Source organism: Spodoptera frugiperda, chromosome 12 (genome assembly GCF_023101765.2).
Source record: "Spodoptera frugiperda isolate SF20-4 chromosome 12, AGI-APGP_CSIRO_Sfru_2.0, whole genome shotgun sequence".
NCBI classification, from domain to species: domain Eukaryota; kingdom Metazoa; phylum Arthropoda; class Insecta; order Lepidoptera; family Noctuidae; genus Spodoptera; species Spodoptera frugiperda.
Window position 1 is genome coordinate 8,696,470 of NC_064223.1, and position 18,077 is coordinate 8,714,546.

The window sequence follows — 18,077 nt, forward strand, 5'->3', positions numbered from 1 at the left end:
ACAACCAAAATAATACACAAATTATGTGACGCATTATTTTTATTTACGCATCCCGTTCGAAATTTTATAGTTTCACTTCAAAATTAACAACTTTGGACACATTGAGATTCATGGTATGGAAGACTTTGTCAGATAAGTCTCTGTAAGACACCGAATTATGGAGACCGGAGGTGACGTAAATATATTTTATTATAATTTAACAGGATAATAATATTGTCAAGCTACATGTATGAAATGGTTTCAAATAACTCATTCAGTATTTACAATTAAATGGTTGAAAACTTCATTACGATGATCGATTACGTATTGTGATTATAAAAAAATGGAGTCGGTAAACTTTGGAAACTTTTATAAACAGTACACAGTCTTAATATTAGCACTGCCCTATAATTTATGTAAATTTATTAAAATTTGTAATTAAAAATCACTTTACATTAGTTTTTTATTCAAGTTTATTAACAATGACTTGATAAAACTTACATTAAGGTAAATTTTATAATTGTACTTTAATCGATAGTTTTGTATAAAAATACTTTATTAAAGTTTTGTATTTTTAAATCGAATCAAATGCTAATATTGCTTTTATGTAACTATTTCGTAAAAAATATCTAAAAGTCCACAAACATTATTTAAAATAAGACACAGTTGAACCACCTTACTATTGAGTATGATGACGGAATAACATAAATGCATTAATGAGTTATAGCAGAGTGACTGAACGAAGCTAACTTAGTGTGGCACGGAGTAATAAGCAAAGAGAGTGCTACTATATATTACTCCGCGTGGTTAAATTAATTTTAATTTGCGCGGCCTGCAGAACGCCTGATCCTGAACGATCACTGGTGGAGCGTCAGACGGTTTGTTCCCGGTTGGTGACTAGTCGTGGCCCGCGCACTATCACTCCATTTGCTAACAAATTGCTGTGACGCAGTAGTATTGAAAGTCTTGTCGTGGAGCCCTGCGTTAGGTGAGTGTTAGCTATGTGTCGTCGGGTATCTTCTCAATGCCTATCAGTTCGTCGAACAGCGAGTGGTTGTCCGGTATGACGTGCGGTTCGTTAAGAGTCTGTCTCGCGAACTTTAGCACTGCGCGCGCCAGCTGACCCACTGTCCATTTTCTATCCACTAGCACCCTGACGAGCGTGTCCAGCTGTGGAGAGAATTTGAATATTTTTTAAAAATGTTACAGGGAATTAAAGATATTTAAATAAAGACAATAAGGAAGGTTGATGAAATAGTGTCGTATAAGAATTTGTCGAAATTCAATTTTGTAGTCAATCTTGCCAGCCATACATTCTGTTGGTTTCCGTAAGAGAACAAAGAAAAACAAAACCCTTGAAACCCACCTTGAAGAGTTTCTCGTTGCCGAAGGTGTAGTAGATGAGCGCGGGCACGCCGGCGACGCTGGCGGCCAGCCACTGCAGCAGCAGCTTGAGCTGCGGGTGCCCGCGCAGGCGCCGGCCGCAGCCCCAGTTGCCCGTGGCCACGGGCCGGCACGACCCGCCCGACACGATCTTCTGCGCCAACTGCGACAGCTGCGAACCGTGTTGCGATCAACTTCACTCACCATCCCACACTTTATACCTAAGGCTACATGATTTCATTTCGTGCAAAATTTTGAATTTAAAGGTCAGATTATGATTTTTTGTTTGAATCCTCCCTCTTTTTAATGTAGGTAGAAGTAGTAGATATCTACATTTTATCAGGACTTACACTATCCAGAAATAGGTAACCTCTAATAAGAACTTGAGTGAAGCGATGACGGTAGTTCGAAGAAAATATCAGTTGAGTAACCTTCTAAATACACACACACCTAAGTAGATAGATAGATACTTGTATAGTAAGGTTTCAAGCAATTAGCGGCACCGTACAGTTACTTATTTCAAAGTCTACCACACGTTGATGTTTATAGAAGTATAAGTAATATTAGCTCAAGTACATAGCTCACTTTATTTGGACGGACATAGAATAGAACACAATGGAAACACGTGAACATCGAGCGTTAGCGTTTACATAACTTCTGAACTCGACTATATTCAACTCCGTATCTAGAGTATCTAGACGGCGAGGACTCGGGGACTGTGTGACACAAACAGTGCGTCGCTTGCGACTCGGTAAGCTCAGGTCCATGCGTTCCGCGTTTCAAGTTGTACGACGCAACGCATGAACGTGGAACCGTGTCCCCAGCCTTAGCATCGATCATTACATGCAACATGACAGAAGTATATGTTTCGACAGAAAGCGAAGACGTACGAACAGTGTATGTTATGTTAGTACTGAGTGTTTACAAGTTAGCGACAGCCGGGTGCACGCCTGACCTTCGGTTTCTTTAGCTTTACAGTGACCGGCTCGCACTCGACGGTCTCCTCGATCGTCTCTACGATCATGTTTATCATCCAGTTCAACTTTTTCCTCCTGAGACCGCGGTTGGACTCAGTGTCCGACTCAGTCGTGTCCGTACGTTTGGCTTCGTCGCCGCGTCCCGTGTCTGTGGACTCTGTGGTCGCGGTCGCTCGCGTGCCCTCTATTATCTCCTCCGGTATAGATTCTTTAACTTTACGTTTCTGTCAAAACATATAGCATTTTAGCACCGATTGGTTCATTTTGTTATTTAATTTCCTTGTAGCCATGTAGGATGAAGATGCACTCCATTGGTTAAGAAATAACATCAGCACCAGCGAGGCGAATTCTGTAACTTACCTTCATTTGTTAGTAGGTTAGCATTTTGGGTTAGTCACTTTTTTATGTAGGCACCTTTGTAAGTACTAAGCATACCACAGATACAAAATCTCTGTGGAGCAAAATAAGACCATAATCATGGACACCCATTAACTAATTTTATAAAACCATCCACCAAATTAACTTTGTTCATAGTTTCTTAGTCTCACTCTCCGTTTCCGGATTTTTATTACGTTTCAGATGTTTATTACTTTTGAAGGGTTAAGATGCCTGAAACCCCAACTTATTTCGATCTATCCTACCTATTATAGTAGAAATTTATCTATTTTTTTTTAATACGTACAGCCTAATTTTACTTAATTAGAACGGAGAGCAGTGTTTGTAGTGAATACAGTACGTACGAGATGTGCAGCCAGTCGATGCTTGTGCCGCGCTAGCTCCAGCGACAGCGAGCGCGCCGCCAGCGCCAGCGGCCGCGGCGGGAGGGCGCGCGGCTCGCGCCCGTACAGCTCCGCCGCGTCCGCGCCGCTGCCGCCGCCCACCGCTAGCGACTCCGACAGAGTACGCTTCAACAGGGAGCCCGCAAACCTACACGGCCAAATAAACACGTGTAAAATATACTGCGAGTCAAGATATGGCCAAGAACCGAAAAAATTCAAGCCAGGACGTGAACGACATAGCAGTTCTTGGATTCCGCAACGCAATCAAATAGAACATTTTGGTTGGGGATGAAAAAATGTAGCTTATTATGGTATGGGTGATATAACCCAGGTAAAAAGTGAAATAAACCAAAAATCTTTAGCTATCAGTACAAAAAGCCATTTGGAGTAGCCCAGAAATAGTTAGGGGTCCAATAAGAATATATTTGGCATGGCTTACCTAATCACAGCCAAGTCTCGCGAGTCGAGTTCCCTGTTCTTGTGTTCCCCGGACTCCGCGTCGACGATGGGGTCGTTCAGCCATTGGTTGAACTGCTCGTACACCTCTTCTAACTCCGAACTGAAATGGGCATTTAAATGTGTAATGTTAGCAAACAATTTATAGGAACCCAAGCTTCTTATCTTATAATACTTAACTATCCTGAATTTTGGATTTTTCCGAAGTACACGTCACGAAATCTTGCAAAGATATAAGTAGGCAGGTCATTTCACCCATGTCTTAAAGCCCCTTCTCATATCTTAACGGATGTTGCTCTTACATATTAGGTTGACTGGTAAAAAATGCCATGCGGCATTAAATTCAACTGATGTACCACTATTTAATTGTATTGTGTACATTAAAGATTAAATAAATAAATAAATGTTACCTAGGTAGTAGATAGTTTTATCATCAATAATCACACTGTCCACCGCATTAAAAGCCTTCCAATAGCATTGAATGTTAAACTCACGTGTATTCGGTGCTGAAGCTGTACTTGGAACTGTTGCCGGTGTCCTTCCTGCCGAGCGGGCGGTGTCTCGGCGACGGGTCGCCGTTGCTCACAGTCTCCTTCTCCGTCAACACGAACCCTACTGAACCTCCTCGTTTTACCCTGGCAAATTGAAACGGTTCGATTAGGTCCATTTAGGATGGTTTATAATCAGATGGTAGAATATCAGTTTTTAGGCTCAAAAGATTATTAATTTCATTCAAAGAGTAACGCCCGAATACTTAAACGCTATAAATTTTTAAGTTGTACTTAAATATCGTGTTATATAGTGACAGAACTACATTTGAGAGCGTCTTAAAATTGAGTAGCGTTTAAGTATTCGGGCATAAATAAGGTAAAAATTGTTTCGTAAAATCGTACATGCCTAGCAGGTCGTATTTTAGTCTCTACTACAAACAAACATAGGTACCTGATATCGTTATCCTGCACCCCCGCCCCAGATATGCTGATACCGACTGCATAGCTAGAGCTGTCAGTGGACCAGTCCCCAGTGCTGGTGGTGGTAGAATGTTCAGCTTCCCTTCTCAAAGCCTCCCGCAGTCGGTCTGCGAAACTCAGCCGTCTTTCCTCCGTCGACAACTCCTTGAGGTACTGGAATGAATTAGGACGAGCACTCTCGCCACGACCTTCGTCTTCACTACCTGGAATTAATATCACTTTCATTTTCAACATACACTACATCACGCCTTGTATTCATGGCCGTAAAAGGGGGTATGGGGCAGAACGATGGTGCGGAGATGAATATTTCAGTACTCTCGATATACGAGTAGGATACGATTGCATAGTCTCTCTAAAAGACCACAAAAACCCCGTCGTGCACATAATTTATACGCAGGTATGAATAAGTACCTGCTAAGGATTAATTTCAGGGTTGAATCAATCCAATAACCCTGAAATTAATCCTTCAAGAACGGAAAAAAAATCTCCCTCAATAACCACTGAAAGGTCAAAGAAATAAAATGTCCAAAGTTACCATAATCGAAGCTGTCATTAGCGCTGTGGTACTCGTCGTCGCTGGAGTTGCAGCTGGAGTAGAGGCTGTCTTCCTGCCCGTCCTGCTGGGCGCCGGTGGACCGCGTCACCGGCAGGCACTCGCCCGACGAGCCCAGCACGATGAACCGACCGCGCCGGTTGTTCAACATGCCTCCGTCCGGAGATAGCCAACATTTCTTCTTTGTGAATTCTGCACCTGAAGGTAAGTAGAGAACATTGGTTTGGTAGGTACTTTACCGTTGGTACCTGTTACAATAATGCTATCTGATATAGCATATTTTACACATAGACGTAAAATCACTGGTTGCGTGTGATAATGAAACCCGATTTAGTAACAAATCAGAACTAATAGTTTTATCCGCACTGTGTCCTAAATGTAAATCTATGGTTGTTTCAGGATTAGAAATAAAAATAACAACAAGAATTTTGTAAATGTGGAGAATTTAGAGCCTTTTAGTTTCTACATATTTTTCATGTTTTTGAGTTTCAAGATCCTGTTGTACTCACTAGGGTCGTTAAGATTGAGCGTGGCAGCACAGTAGTTCTGCGGCGAAGGACTGCGACTGTTGTAGCTGTTCAGCGTGCTGCACGAGGAAGCTTGCTTTATCACCACCGTCGCCTCCACCTCAGGCGGCGTGTGGCTGAACGACTCTCCTGTAATAAACAGTCATGGTCAAAATACGAAACGTAGCAACACTTTACGTTATTTCATGCTGGTATTCTTTATGGGGTTGTTTATTTTTATCGGGCAGAGTGGCAAGTGGACACCCACAACACCTGAGGGGTCTCAAGGCCCATTCAAGTTACATACATAAGGCAGGTTAGGCTCCCCTATCCATGCTCTTACCACACAATTTTAAAATTCACATATCGCTTCTGGCTATTTACAATACAATACAGTACAATGACACATTGATAAGAAGTGGCATAAAAGGCAAAACATAGAGCTAATATAACTATTTTCGCATTTAACATTATTTTCAACTCACCAATAGGCGAGAGTCTTCGTTCATGTCGGTTGCCCTCTCTGGTCTTCATTGGAGTCTGTTGGAAGGCGAGCAGGCACTTGTTCAGTTCTCGCAACACGTTGTCTTCCTCCCACTGCCCCAGTGGCAGCTTGCTGTAGTCTTCCGCGTCCATTAGACAGACGGTCACCTGAATGAAAGATATATTGAGATTAACAAGAATAAGAAGAACAATATACTATGGTTTTTGAGTTCAAAGATAACATTAGATTTTGATACATTATTCAGAAAAATTACATAGCTCTGTTTGTTCTTATTTGCACTTTATTTTTTATCTTCAAGCCTCTACTATCCTCACTCACCGTCTTCGGTTCATCAAGCAGTTCTATTTTGGTCTTCTGTCTCTTGTCACAGATCCTGCTGAATAGTCTGACGCCTTCCACCTTGAGCACCTCGTTGTCTTCCAACGCCTCGACTGATAACATCGCCGGCAGCAGCTCCGGCATCATAAACATCGATAGGGATTCCTGGAAACCAGACCATACGTTATTTAGTTTGAGGTTTATTGTTCATCGATATTTTTTCTGAAGTTTATTTTTGGTTTCAAACACACCTTCAATGGGTGATGAGCGAACATTATAGATTTAGTTCGACAAATTAAATTAGATTTCGAGGTTTGGATTTGAAATATAAGTCATAAATATCAATTTACTGAGTTGGACATTTGTCAAGTTTTACAGCAGGTTGGCCTAGATTTCGCATTAGGTACCGTACCGGTGTGTTTGGTTTCTATTGCAGTAGCAACGTTTTATAACTTCGATACAACCAGGCATCATCCATTCGTCTATCTGTAGGGAGTTTTGTTTTGTGATGGCTTTTCATTTAGGGATGTATGTATACCTGTGACTCTCCATCGATGAGTGTATCGCCGCCGACCCTACTGGACGCGAAGCACACCCTGATGGCCTCGTCATTCTCGCACCGCTCGGGACGACCCTCGTGTCGCACCATCAACTTGCACAGCGGCAGCGTGCATTCCAACCAGTCCTCTATCGTTAACCACTGTTTTGACGTCATCACCTAAAATGTAATTAAAATTATTAAAATATTAATTGAACACGGAAATTTCTGCAAGTTTGCTTAGCGAAAAAGTTGCTGATACCGATCTTTAGATGGGTCGAATAGTAGAAAGTACCTAGTACAAAATTGCCTATATGATGTTGGGCGACAAATATTATCTGAAATTAGAACTTAGCTGGTGGAAAGTCATATTTACCACCTGCTAATAGAATAGACTCTTGAAAATTCGAAGGAAAAATCACCCTAGCTTGTACTGAGATAGGGTACTTTAGTCATTGAAGGTTACAGATATGACAATGAAATATAGATATAATGGTTCATTTTATAGTAACTGACATGACGACGCTCCGAAGTCCATTCATCATAATCAAGAGAGCATCTGTATTGAATCAATGTCTCTAGAATCATCAACAGTTGTCGCCATGGTCATGATTACCTAACTATAGCCTGTGTCTACTAAGACGGACTAGATAAGTTTGGTTCTATACTAGACCTTCTAACTACTAACTACTGCTCAGATAAAAAAGTTATCTTTAAGCAGCGGATTAAGTGTATTGTTATAATAAATATCGTGAGACATACTAAGTTAACTAAAACATCATAGTTTACTCACGTAGACCATTTTTCATTGATTTATATGAAAGAAGAATATTGACTAAGTAAATAGGAGCATAATAATTATAGGTACCTACATAGATGACTAGTTTTTCTTCAAGTCCACTCTTAAAGCTTTTCACAATAAAAGTGGTAGTGATAGAAGATGAAGGAAAATTAGGTAAACTTTTGTAGGGTGATTGCAGTCATAAAGTTGATTATTGCTTATTCAAGTCGGCCGGCGATCCTTACCTGTCTGCTTAACTTAATGGATCCCTCGTTGCTACTCTTATCTAACCATTCAAAGTAGTGGAGTAAGCTTTTTAATTTGTTCCTTTGCGATTTTCTGGAACAAACGAGAATGTATTAATCAAAGTTCCATTCAAGTGTTATTGATTTGGTCTAGTTCCCCTAATTGTTAGGTCAACGACTGCTTATCAATATCAATTTGTATCGGTTTTTTATATCTAAGTAGTTTAGTCTGGAGGCTGAGCAAAAATCCTACGTTGGTATCAATAAAATTCTGTTTAGTTCTAATATCTACCAATTTTATTTCGAAATCCAGTATTATCGAAGCTATGCTTTAGGAAGTAGGTTAACGGAAATGTAGAGTTGGGAACTCTATTGACGTTAAGTTGTTTGAACCTTGAAACCTTAGCCGTTAATTAAATCACGATTAAAGGTTAATACGATTATAGCAAGTATGTAACATACCTGTGTAAATTCTTAAAAAAATGTGTAAAGTTGAAGTCTTGCAAGGTGGGGTGTGTCTTGAGCGTCCGCTTCGGGTTCGTGGAGAAGAAGGCGTGCGCCACCAGGGACGATACGAAGTTGTACTCCAGTTCCGTTACATCACCTACAAATGTACAAGTCATTAATTAGCTATCTACTATTTTAAGAGTATATCTACATGCATCATTAGTAATATATATTAGGTACACAATATTATGTCAGTAGCTTATAATTTAGAAGGCAGATCTGAGTGGCAAGCACGTCGCATGAAATAGAAGAATACCTAAAAGCACGTCGGTAGTTTGTAACATAACATGACATGATAGAAATCTATCTCGACCCCTACCTACTCCAATCTATGTATAATTTCTATACAAATAAAATACATAGGTAGGTGGTACCTAGGTACCTATAAGATTTTAGCTCCATTCTTTCAAGGGAATAAAACATGTGAAATAAAAATTGTTAATAAAATTTTAATACGAAGGCTTTAGATACCTAAATAGGCATTATGTAGGTAAACAGACTCGCCTTAGGTAAAATGTTTATATAACCTAATTTTTGTTAAAACAAAAAAGTTCGTTCTATTTATAAATAAGTAAACCTTTGCAGAACAGAGTCCCGTTATTAGATTAAAATCCTGATCGCAAAGTCAGTCTTTGAACAAAAGAAAGTGGATTTTAATTTTAACTGAAATCAGCCCACGCGGCCCTGACTTGAAATTATCCGATAAATACTTCAATGCGGCGTTACCTAGGTACCTAGTCAGGGATTAGGTACTAAAGCAGATTACGTTTACGTAACTTTCAGTAAAAGCTTAAAGCAAAACTGCCTTTGTTTTATTCCAGAACAGAGATACTTCTTATATTGGACCTAGATTCAATGTGAAGTTGTTATTTTCAATGACAAGCAATTCATTTATTCACCTATACGTATAAATTATAAGTATTCTTCGTCTTTATTAATACAAGTATCCATCTTACCAGCTTCGCCTAAGCCTGATAATAATGCAGGGTATTATGTAACAAAGGCGTCTAGGCAGCTTTTATCTAAGAACTAAATTAAACGAAGGCTTATAACAATACGAGAATGCTGCACTTTAAGTACCTATCTAGGTATAAAATCATAATAGAGACGGTATTGCGGTAATAGTGTATTTAGTTCAATGAACATAGGTACTTGGTCGTACTGATTACACAAACACGGAACTATGTACCTAAGTTGAAGGCTTAGAGAGTTCCGGATTACAATTAACTACAGAGAGCGATGAGCAAATCCTACCCATATGGTGTTTCCTTAAGGGATTAAGAGCTTCAAATTGTCCGTGAACTTTAAAAGGTTTCTTAATTCTTAAACGTTTGTCTTGATGTATCAAAGCCAGTTAGCAAAAAGTATTACACGAACCTAAAAAATATTGTAAATAAATAGCAATAGTACAAAGTGTTACGTACTTTGTTGCTGTAAACTGAACATCAGTCCTTTAGGCGGTCGCCAGCGCTTGAGGTGCAGCGCCTTGTTCACCATGATCCTAATAGTATTATCGAGGAAGTGCCTCCTCTCCTCCTCCGTCATCTCCTCTTCGAGGAACACCTCCAGCCCTTTCATCAGCTCCGGATCCTTGATATCGTCATCCGGGTCTATGCCAATGCTGTTGATTAGAAAGTCGTTAAGTAGGTCTATTTTATTTGGTCGAATTTAAGCCTTAAAAGCTAAATAACAATCGGCAAAACAGGATTTATAAATTAAATAGGTTACCTATTATTTTTAATGTATGATAAAAACACTCACTTGCACATGTCATGTATTTTCAGCATGCTGGCTGTAAGTTTTGTTGGCGAAGACGCCAGCAGCAGATGCTTCAAGTGCCGTTGCACCGACGTCCACCAGGGAAGATCACAAGGTAACATTACAAGCGCCATGCTGAAATATGTATATTATTTGTAAAGCCTTGAAAATATTGATCCAAATAAAATTTCTAAATATAATAAATTAATATTGATCAACTTTTAATAAACATTCAAATTCCCGCTCCGCGGAAATTAAATAATATTGCGTTCATGTTAACATAATTTTTTATCCCATGCGTCACACTCCATTAAACAATCGCCATTAAAGAACATAAGAGATATTTCATAATTTCTAGTTATTAAATGAATCGCAAAACGATCAGTTGGCAACAAAATCAATAGCCCAACGTTCGGACAATTTTAACTTGTTCTATAGGTACCTCGATGTCGGTTCTGCGTTGTGCGAACGCTTCCGTTTCTATTTGACGTTTGACATTTGAAGTTTGACTACGCGGTTTACAGTGGTTCAGTGTACAGTGTTTTGGTATTTTATATATTTTTATTTAATTTTACAATTATTTTACAACTGCAATAATCAGTAAAATTATACAAGCTATTAACAATTTATATGTACTATTATTAAGTACAGTTTCATACATCAAATCAGTGAAAATATATTACGAAACAAATCTAAATGTTACGAATTTAGCGGTAACCAGTATTATCATCGAATGCAGATATACGAATAAATTTTAATCAATAAAGACCACATAATCGAAACGAGGTTATTACTCAGCGATTCAATACGGTCGTATGTACGGTACGGCTGTATGATAAAGTCGAGAGATACGGTGCGCACATAGCAACAATATCAAAGTACAAAGGTCAGTAACTATGAGTGGTAAATTGTTAAAAACTCTAATCCTTGGCGCACCCGCTTCAGGCAAGGGCACCATATCGTCTCGGATAGTGAAGAAATATGCTGTGGCACACGTGTCCAGTGGGGACAAGCTGAGGGACCACATTGAGAAACAAACTGACCTAGGTAAAGAAGTGAAAAAGTACTTGAATGAAGGGAAACTTGTACCTGATGATGTCATGATAAAGTTTATGATCACAGAATTAAAAAAAGTTGAAGATAAACCATGGCTACTGGATGGATTCCCGAGGACTGTGGGACAGGCTGATGCTTTGTGGAAGGTACAACCTGTTGATGTAGTAGTTAACTTAGTAGTGCCTTTTGAGGTAATCATAGACAGAGTGAAGAACCGCTGGGTGCACTTGCCTTCAGGCCGAGTGTATAACATTGGCTTCAACACTCCTAAAGTGGAAGGTAAGGATGATGAGACAGGTGAGGACTTGGTTCAGAGACCTGATGACAAGCCAGAAGCTGTGCGCAAGCGGCTGGAGATCTATGAGAGTGTGACGAGGCCAGTCATAGAGTTCTACAAAGCTAAAGGTATTCTAAAAGAGTTTGAAGGTCGCACTTCTGATGAGATTTGGCCAAAAGTTACAGCTTATTTAGATCCTATTTTTAAGAAGTAAACCTGTATATTTATTTATTATAGCTAGTTAGAAGTAGGCAGCTGTAGTATAGTTATGCAGAAATGAATTGTACTGGTGCTTGGAACAATAGTATTAAGAGTAACAATCAGTAATGACTTACTCTATTTTATAGAATTTTTATAATTGTTATTTGCAAAACAGAGCCATTATATCAGTTGAATTGTTGATATATATAACTTTATTTATCAGGAGTTTGTGTGTATATACTTAAGTGTAGTTACATAATATTTTGTATGCTTATTTTTATTGTGAAATCAAAACATATCTGTTTAAATACTAAGGCCATTTATACTCAGGCTGAATATTAATTGTGCAATGTATAAATACATTTGAATGAAAAGACAAGCATAGACATAGACATATATGTATACTAGGTATCTATGTACATAATAATAGAGTGTATAGAACATTGGTTACTTCCTAGTCTTCCATGTTGATATTGTACTTATGTTGTAGTGTAGTTACTGAGTATATTTTAGAATAATTAGTGCCTTAACAAAGGCTCAGAGTACCTATATTAATATTAAGTAATGTAAATTTTAATCAAGTTCCTTATTTTCTATTCACAAAATGAATTCGCCTACAAGAGCTCAAATGATCATAGTTAACTAATTATACTTTATTATATACTTTTCTTACTTTAAAAATACATATACATAGTTAAGTAGTTTTGTTAATATATTTTACACTTGTTTGTTGAGTTTTATATTATTGTTTAATGTTTAATCAATTAATAAACGTTAGTTATTTATTTGTGTGTTTAATTTCTTCACTAATTAACAGTCGCATCTATTGTTGCGATATTCGTATATTTAAGTAATAATACCAATGCTATCTAAGTACCTACTTAAACTCGTACAAATGATTGGCAAAAAAATAAAGATAAAATAATATGTGAGCTGGTAGACTGGTAAACAGTGATAAAGTTTACAGAAACACCTATGAACACTATTTCCCAGCTGTTGGAAGTTCCACGTAACCATCATGCTGACTACGTCTTGTAGTAAGCTATTGTTTGTTTACGTTAATCTACGTCAGAGTGATTCGATTCGTCTGCTCTGCTCTGGAAGATACATCTTGATACGAAGACATACATTTAGTTACCCTATCGTTTAGTTACAATATCAAAGACGAATATCCATGAAATTCAAAGCTTATTGCTGTAACTAAGGCGAAAGCGAGTATGTTATACTTAGTCGTCAATTTACATACAAGGACAAAAATCAGACATGAAAATATCTTCAGCCATAAATTCGAGTATCATACAGATACGGCATAGCATGACAAACGCAACAAATAAAACCAAATCGAGATTTTATCGGAAACTTGTTAATGCGATCCACTTTACTACAAGTCGGACAGAAACCAGAAATGTTTAGTAATAGGATATATTTAGTTACCTTATAACGAATGCGTTGCAGTTGAGGCACAATAATTATTTCGTTAACACTATAATAACACCATCAGTCACTGTCGCCTCGCGACTACCGGCTTCTTTTTGCGCACTTTTCTCATTATCTACAAGGGAACCGTCCACTGGTATTCTTTAGCATGTAGAATATCTTATTGCTTTTCTATAAGACAGAAATAGTGTAGGGAGAAACGCGGGCCGGCTGCGGGCAGACACGAGCGCGCAAACCCCGACTATTTTTAGCTGCTTTCGTGCATCGCCGCTGAAATTAGATTGTAAATAAAAAGTTTGGGTTAACAGGAGTCGAAGGCCTCATTACTCGTTCTTGTAGGTCATCTTTTAAACGAATAGGTACCTGAAGGGTTTCTGTTAATGAGTAATTAAAACTTTCTACGCTCTTTGTAGCATTATGTCCTGACGCGCTTTCAGGAAAGTTAGGTAGCCTCTATAATTCGCTTCATGGCCACTATAAGTAGGTTATACGCTTATTTATAGTATTTTGCGATTTTACTTTGTCACGAAAAGCTGCTTATAAATTAACACTAAACAAAGACTTTTAACCAATCTTACAGAACGTACCTAGTTTCACCCGCTATTACTGCAGCGATCTAGTTACTTATTTAACTATCTCAAGGAGTAATAAATCCTAGTGCCCAATTTGTTTTCAGCTATTGCCAAAACAATCTAGCGCGAAACCGCTACACTTGAAACTTCAGTAACTTTTCACTCACTGTACCTACAGAATTAGAATTTTGATGTTTCACTGAACGTATGTATTAAATTAATATTTGAAGCTATTACAGTGATAGCAAATCACGATTCCTCAGCTTTTAGGTTAAACGATCGGTGTAAATAGAGGAGCGAGGAACGAGGTGTACGAGCCGATCGACGTGCCAGGCTGTACTGACGCCGACGGGCCGACTTTCACTGGGGGGTGACTACCCTTGCCCTGCCGGCTGTCGCACCCTCCACCCTCGGCAGTGACGTCACTCGGGCGCGTCACGACCTACGACGCCGTACGACGCCGCCACCCGATGCTCGATACCCCGCTCCCTAATAGCACGCCTCGTGTAATGTCGCTGCTGCTCCCGAAACGTTACGTAAAATGAAATATGAAAGTACCCACAGCCTGCGTCAGCACACTACATCATTTTCATACTGTTAATGATTCCCGTACAAAAATGAAACTGCTCCCTGAGAACCTTGTCACAATCGTGTACGTAGGCATTTGTTTTAGCTGGCTGTGCAGAGCTTGCGTTAGCTAAGCACGCTTGCTACAACAATTGTCAAAAAAAAAAAAAAAATTATCAAGTTTATTCGAAGAATTTATGACTGAAGCTTGTTAAAAATTATAACAATTCAGGTATCGACGCTTAAATTTTTATTTTGATCCAACCTCCCTAAAATTCATTCACATTTTAAATGTTTACTTAACTTTTAAAATGTGAATATTACAGTATAAAATAAAAATAACGAAATCTGTAAAAGGTGTTTTGTAACGAACAAAGAATTTAGTGAATTTGTTTGTAGTAGATGATAATCCGAATTCCTGAGATTTAAGCTGCTGCTTGGTTCTTGGTAATGAATACCTGGAATACTTAGCTGGCTAGTTAACTATGTATAACTAAAGGATTCTACAAACTGTAATACGACCTAAGTAGTTAACAGCAGATAATGTAAGTAGGTACCTACTTAGTTATGTCCTTATTATACCAACCAGTTTCTTTTTTATTGATTACTAGGTTCTGGCAGCGGTTCGCCCGCGTCCCGTGGAATAAAAAATGTCCTATGTGTTATTCCAAATCATAACCTATCTCTATTCCAAATTTGATCCCGATCCCTTCAACCATTTTGGCATTTCACGCAATTTTACAAACATTTGCATTTATAATATCAGTAAAATGTCAATGCCACGTCTCGTACCATAAGGTATTTTATATCCTAATTTCAATTGATTTATCATCGTTTTGCAAGATATTAATGACGTTATTTGCATGCGAATGAATATGCGAATAAAATAGCTGACGCATAATTTCACGTGTGTGCCATCTTTCTGTATCATAAACTTTAATAACAGGGAAATTGTTAGTGGTAAATTATTATCTACTAAAGTAGTTATAAATAGTTTATGCTTCTAAGAACACAGAGCTTACGGCTAAGTTTTGTTAATATGAAAACATGGTACATATACCTATACCTTATACTTAGTAGAAATGTTCAGAATTAGTGTTTTATAATATAGGTACAGGAAGTATTACACGTATAGCAGTTTTATTATAGATACCTACTTACGTGAATTTGACAAATTATTATTATCCTGTAATCATACAGTAAGTGCTGTCGGCTGTGTTGTCCGTAGCCGACTAGCTAACTAGCTTCCAGGATTTGCAAAGCCTGTGACCTTTCCGTCTACTGCGCATGCGTATTTTCCTTGTCTTTCTATCCCTTTCTTATTTTCCAAACGCAGATGTCTCGGTTTATTTCAAGCTCTTCCGTCTTCTGTTGGCCTGGTAAAGTAGCCGCCCGTGGAAAATTGTTGCCGCCCTACACAGGCTACGTTGGGCGGGCTAGGGCGGAGCGGCAATCCGCCTTTAATAGTTTGTAGGTGGAACACTTACGCTTATAACTGTCGTTACTGATAAATTATAAAGTTTAAAATAAGTTACTTGAATTAAGATATTCGTTGATTAATTATTGTTACTAGATATATTTTTAGTCAAGTATGTGTATGAAACATGCGTTGATCAAACATTTATACTCAAACTAAAATCTTGGCCCGATACAACGTTATTAAAAGCATAGATAGCATCTGAATAATAAAACATGACTTAAGACCATTAAAAGGTTCATTAAAATATCTGTAAAAGGTCGTTTATTTTAAGAAAGTCATGAAGAGATTCTTATCAAAGCCGCGCGTGGTTTGAGAGAAGCCTACTTAATGCTATAAAGTCCTTCAAATACACTGATACCTTTTGTTATTATGAAACCCTAGTAGTTTCGCCACGTGACTCCGAATCAGTGCCGCCCCCGGTTCAAATAGTGGGCGGAGGTTTCCTTGGAATTCCCACTGATTCTATAACTTCATAACACTTTTGAAACTCAGGAATAAAATACGAGGAAGTCTGATTTTAAAATCGTCATCGCTGTGTTATGACCAGTATTTACTTTTATTTTAGTAACCAACTTATTTTTTTTTGAAAATATGTAATTGTTATGTCTTACACACATAAATACGCATTATACAAATTGACATCTTATTTCATTATTCATATAAGATAATATATTTTCTCAGAAATTCCACGGGATTGGAAACTATGTGGAAAAATCCAGAGCCTTTTTTCGTTTAACCTACTTAAACGATTTGAATGATTTTAGACACAAAAAAGGAAATTAATCCGGAAAAAAGACGTAATGGCTAAGTCAGTCTGTTTCGATCTCACAATAAAAAAGCCTTACCTATCCACTGAATCGATTCTGATGAAATTTTGATACAACCCTAACATAAATCTTGGAGAAGGCAATAAGTCAAAAATAAAATACAATAATTATATATTTAGACTGGACTTTTTTTCAAAAATGTTTAAGTTGAGTTTTGTTGATATTGCTAAATAAATGCATTACTGAAACCCAATCATTAATCATTCATTTCATTGGGTCCATAGAAAAACATCACACAAGCACCACATTTTTATATCAGTGTTGATAGTAATGATAGGAAAGCAATATAGGATAGCCAATTGATAAGATAACATGTTATATCTGTGGACAAATAAGAAAAAATATACTTTATCAGATACATGTACCAAGTTTTAAGTGTGGGAGAGCCATGCTTCAGCACGAATGGGCCGACCCGACCAGAGTGCTACCACGGTTTCACAAAAAACTGACGTGAAACAACGCTTACGTTGTGTGAATGAGGTTACTGGAGGCCCAATTACCCCCAATTCCCGATTCCCCAATTTAGATTTCTAACCCTGAAAGGGCCGGCAACGCACTTGTAACGCCTCCAGGGTCTCGGGTGTCCATAGACGGGGGCGTATGCCTGCTGGTTTACCGTTTATTACCTATGCCATAAAAATATTGGATGTAAAGAAGAAATCACAATTTATACCTACATTTCTACCAAATATCCGAAATACTTACTTACCAAAAACAAAACAATCCCTATAAATAACATCTGTAGGACAAAAAAAGAACGATTTGCTTCTCTCTCGACAATCAATCAATTACCTAATGTGTTACGTGAGTGGGTGGCGTTTAAATCACAACATTTATTTATATAAAGATGGTACCCAAGAGATAACGTCGCAATCACATCTGCCGATGTTCTGTAGTCCTGGTACAATCGACCTCTGGCGCGGACAGAGCACCCCCAGCGAACGCCGTCATCCTTGGGGTAAAGGTCACGCGAAATGCCAAACATTCACAGTTTTGGCACGTACCAACAATTTGCAAGGTGCCTGGCTGCTTTTTACTGTTATAAAATATAGATGCTGCACTGTTCATATATTATGCCATGTACGTATGTGTTTAATTAATAATAATAATATTAGGGAAAAATAGCCTTTAACTTAAAGATGATGATAAGTTTAATTAATAAAAAATGTGTATGTAATAAAATAATTAAGTACTAGTTTTCCAGGTTTTTGTGAATCAATGACTACTTTGACAATCAACGTAACCAACTTGTTCATCTCACGCGTGCAGTCATAATTTTATTCAACCCTAGCACAGATTAAGTTGCATGACGTCACAGTTATGTAGCCAGTTTGTCCGCTTCAACCCCCGGCGGGTCACCCCTCGCTGGCAACGACGTCAGCGTCGACTCGTGACCCTTTGTAC

At 38.2% G+C, this 18,077-nt stretch overlaps 3 protein-coding genes across 16 annotated transcripts in view; 2 read left to right on the forward strand and 1 right to left on the reverse strand.

Annotated features, from left to right (window-relative positions):
- Positions 1-21: 21 nt before the first annotated feature.
- The window catches only part of LOC118262659 (uncharacterized), a 26,106-nt gene continuing 8,050 nt past the window's right edge, over positions 22-18,077 (reverse strand). Inside the window, exons 1-18 of one of the 14 annotated variants that reach the window (XM_050697442.1) lie at positions 13,815-14,137; positions 13,225-13,497; positions 10,260-10,391; positions 9,923-10,119; positions 8,454-8,595; positions 7,992-8,085; positions 6,966-7,145; positions 6,428-6,592; positions 6,090-6,255; positions 5,608-5,754; positions 5,081-5,296; positions 4,517-4,748; positions 4,069-4,209; positions 3,558-3,677; positions 3,080-3,266; positions 2,318-2,563; positions 1,346-1,534; positions 22-1,149 (exon numbers count right to left, since the gene is read on the reverse strand). In XM_050697442.1, the coding sequence (XP_050553399.1) occupies positions 979-1,149; positions 1,346-1,534; positions 2,318-2,563; positions 3,080-3,266; positions 3,558-3,677; positions 4,069-4,209; positions 4,517-4,748; positions 5,081-5,296; positions 5,608-5,754; positions 6,090-6,255; positions 6,428-6,592; positions 6,966-7,145; positions 7,992-8,085; positions 8,454-8,595; positions 9,923-10,119; positions 10,260-10,390 (2,724 nt within the window). In that variant the 5' untranslated portion in view covers position 10,391; positions 13,225-13,497; positions 13,815-14,137 and the 3' untranslated portion in view covers positions 22-978. Of the gene's footprint in view, positions 1,150-1,345; positions 1,535-2,317; positions 2,564-3,079; positions 3,267-3,557; positions 3,678-4,068; positions 4,210-4,516; positions 4,749-5,080; positions 5,297-5,607; positions 5,755-6,089; positions 6,256-6,427; positions 6,593-6,965; positions 7,146-7,991; positions 8,086-8,453; positions 8,596-9,922; positions 10,120-10,259; positions 10,392-13,224; positions 13,498-13,814; positions 14,138-18,077 lie in introns of those variants that run through there. The other 13 variants (XM_050697447.1, XM_050697452.1, XM_050697451.1 and 10 more) reach the window with 13 other exon arrangements.
- The window catches only part of LOC118262699 (GTP:AMP phosphotransferase AK3, mitochondrial-like), a 13,761-nt gene continuing 6,414 nt past the window's right edge, over positions 10,731-18,077 (forward strand). Inside the window, exon 1 of the mRNA XM_035574245.2 lies at positions 10,731-11,142. The gene's annotated coding sequence lies outside the window, so the exon portion shown is untranslated. The remainder of the gene's footprint in view (positions 11,143-18,077) is intronic.
- LOC118262700 (GTP:AMP phosphotransferase AK3, mitochondrial-like) lies at positions 11,141-12,575 on the forward strand. Its single transcript, XM_035574246.2, has one exon. It carries the CDS (start codon positions 11,153-11,155, stop codon positions 11,801-11,803), a length of 651 nt encoding a protein of 216 aa, XP_035430139.1. The 5' UTR covers positions 11,141-11,152; the 3' UTR covers positions 11,804-12,575.